General features: G+C 49.4%; 1 protein-coding gene across 2 annotated transcripts in view; it reads left to right on the top strand.

Annotated features, from left to right (window-relative positions):
* TP53RK (TP53 regulating kinase) overlaps nucleotides 1-1051 on the top strand; it is a 7142-nt gene extending 6091 nt beyond the window's left edge. The window contains exons 1-2 of one of the 2 annotated variants that reach the window (XM_017733086.1): nucleotides 82-209; nucleotides 488-1051. In XM_017733086.1, coding sequence (XP_017588575.1) covers nucleotides 134-209; nucleotides 488-966 — 555 coding nt within the window. In that variant the 5' untranslated portion in view covers nucleotides 82-133 and the 3' untranslated portion in view covers nucleotides 967-1051. Of the gene's footprint in view, nucleotides 1-81; nucleotides 210-487 lie in introns of those variants that run through there. The other variant, XR_001861635.1, reaches the window with a different exon arrangement.
* Nucleotides 1052-1057: the final 6 nt, after the last annotated feature.

Raw genomic sequence — 1057 nt, 5'->3', positions numbered from 1 at the left:
CTGCCGGGCGGGACGGACAGACAGACAGACAGACACCGGAGCGGAGTGGGCGGGGCTGTCCTGGCGCCCCGGCTCTTCACGTCGCTCAGAGCAGATCTCAGGCACTTGGCGCCGTCCTGCGCCATCCTGAAGGATGCAGAGCCTTCTTCTGAGCCCGGGACGACCCGCTCTGCTCTTTCAGGGTGTCCCTAAAACTCGTCTTGTCCTCGGTGTGTCCCATAGCGGGTTTTATCGGGGCGGCTCGCCCCAGGAGGGGCTGGGCTGTCACCACGTTTGAGCTGCCAGGTCGTTGTAAGACTGCGGGGCAGTGCAGATGGCTTGGAAGCGAGTGTTGGCCAGGCCGTTCCCCGGGGTGGATTATCAGTGGCTGGGAGTGATCTCAACTGGCATTTCTGCTTAAGACTTTTATCGGTTGTGTTTTGTTGCTAAAATACAGCTGGGAATCATGTAAATTAACTGCTAGCATTTCATTTGTTCTTTTAAATAGGGATTCCTGCTCCAGTGGTCTACTTCGTGGATTATGTCACCAACTCGATCTATCTGGAAGATATTGTAGACTCAATTACTGTTCAGGATCATATTTATTCCGTACAAAAGAGTGGGAATGACACCAGTGGCCTCCATAAGTTAGCAGAGAAGATGGGTGAGCTGTTAGCAAGGATGCACGATGAAGATATTATCCATGGGGATCTTACAACTGCCAATCTCCTCCTGCGGCCACCCACGGAGAAGCTGGACTTGGTGTTGATAGACTTTGGACTCAGTTTTATTTCAGGTCTTCCAGAGGATAAAGGAGTTGATTTGTATGTGCTGGAAAAAGCCTTCATTAGCACTCATCCAGATACTGAAATGATGTTCAAAGCTCTGCTGAAGACCTACGCAGCCACGTCTAAAAAATCTGGTCCTGTGATCAAAAAGCTGGATGAGGTTCGACTAAGGGGAAGGAAGAGATCCATGATTGGGTAGAAGAGAGCAGGGTTAGGGATGGAGAAATAGTAGGTTTTGCAAATAGGGTTATTTATATTTCTAGCTGGTTTTATTTCAGAGATACTATTTT

Source organism: Corvus brachyrhynchos, unplaced genomic scaffold, assembly GCF_000691975.1.
Source record: "Corvus brachyrhynchos isolate BGI_N302 unplaced genomic scaffold, ASM69197v1 scaffold10, whole genome shotgun sequence".
NCBI lineage: Eukaryota > Metazoa > Chordata > Aves > Passeriformes > Corvidae > Corvus > Corvus brachyrhynchos.
The sequence above is the reverse complement of the archived record's forward strand: the minus strand, read 5'-3'. Positions and strand labels throughout refer to the sequence as shown.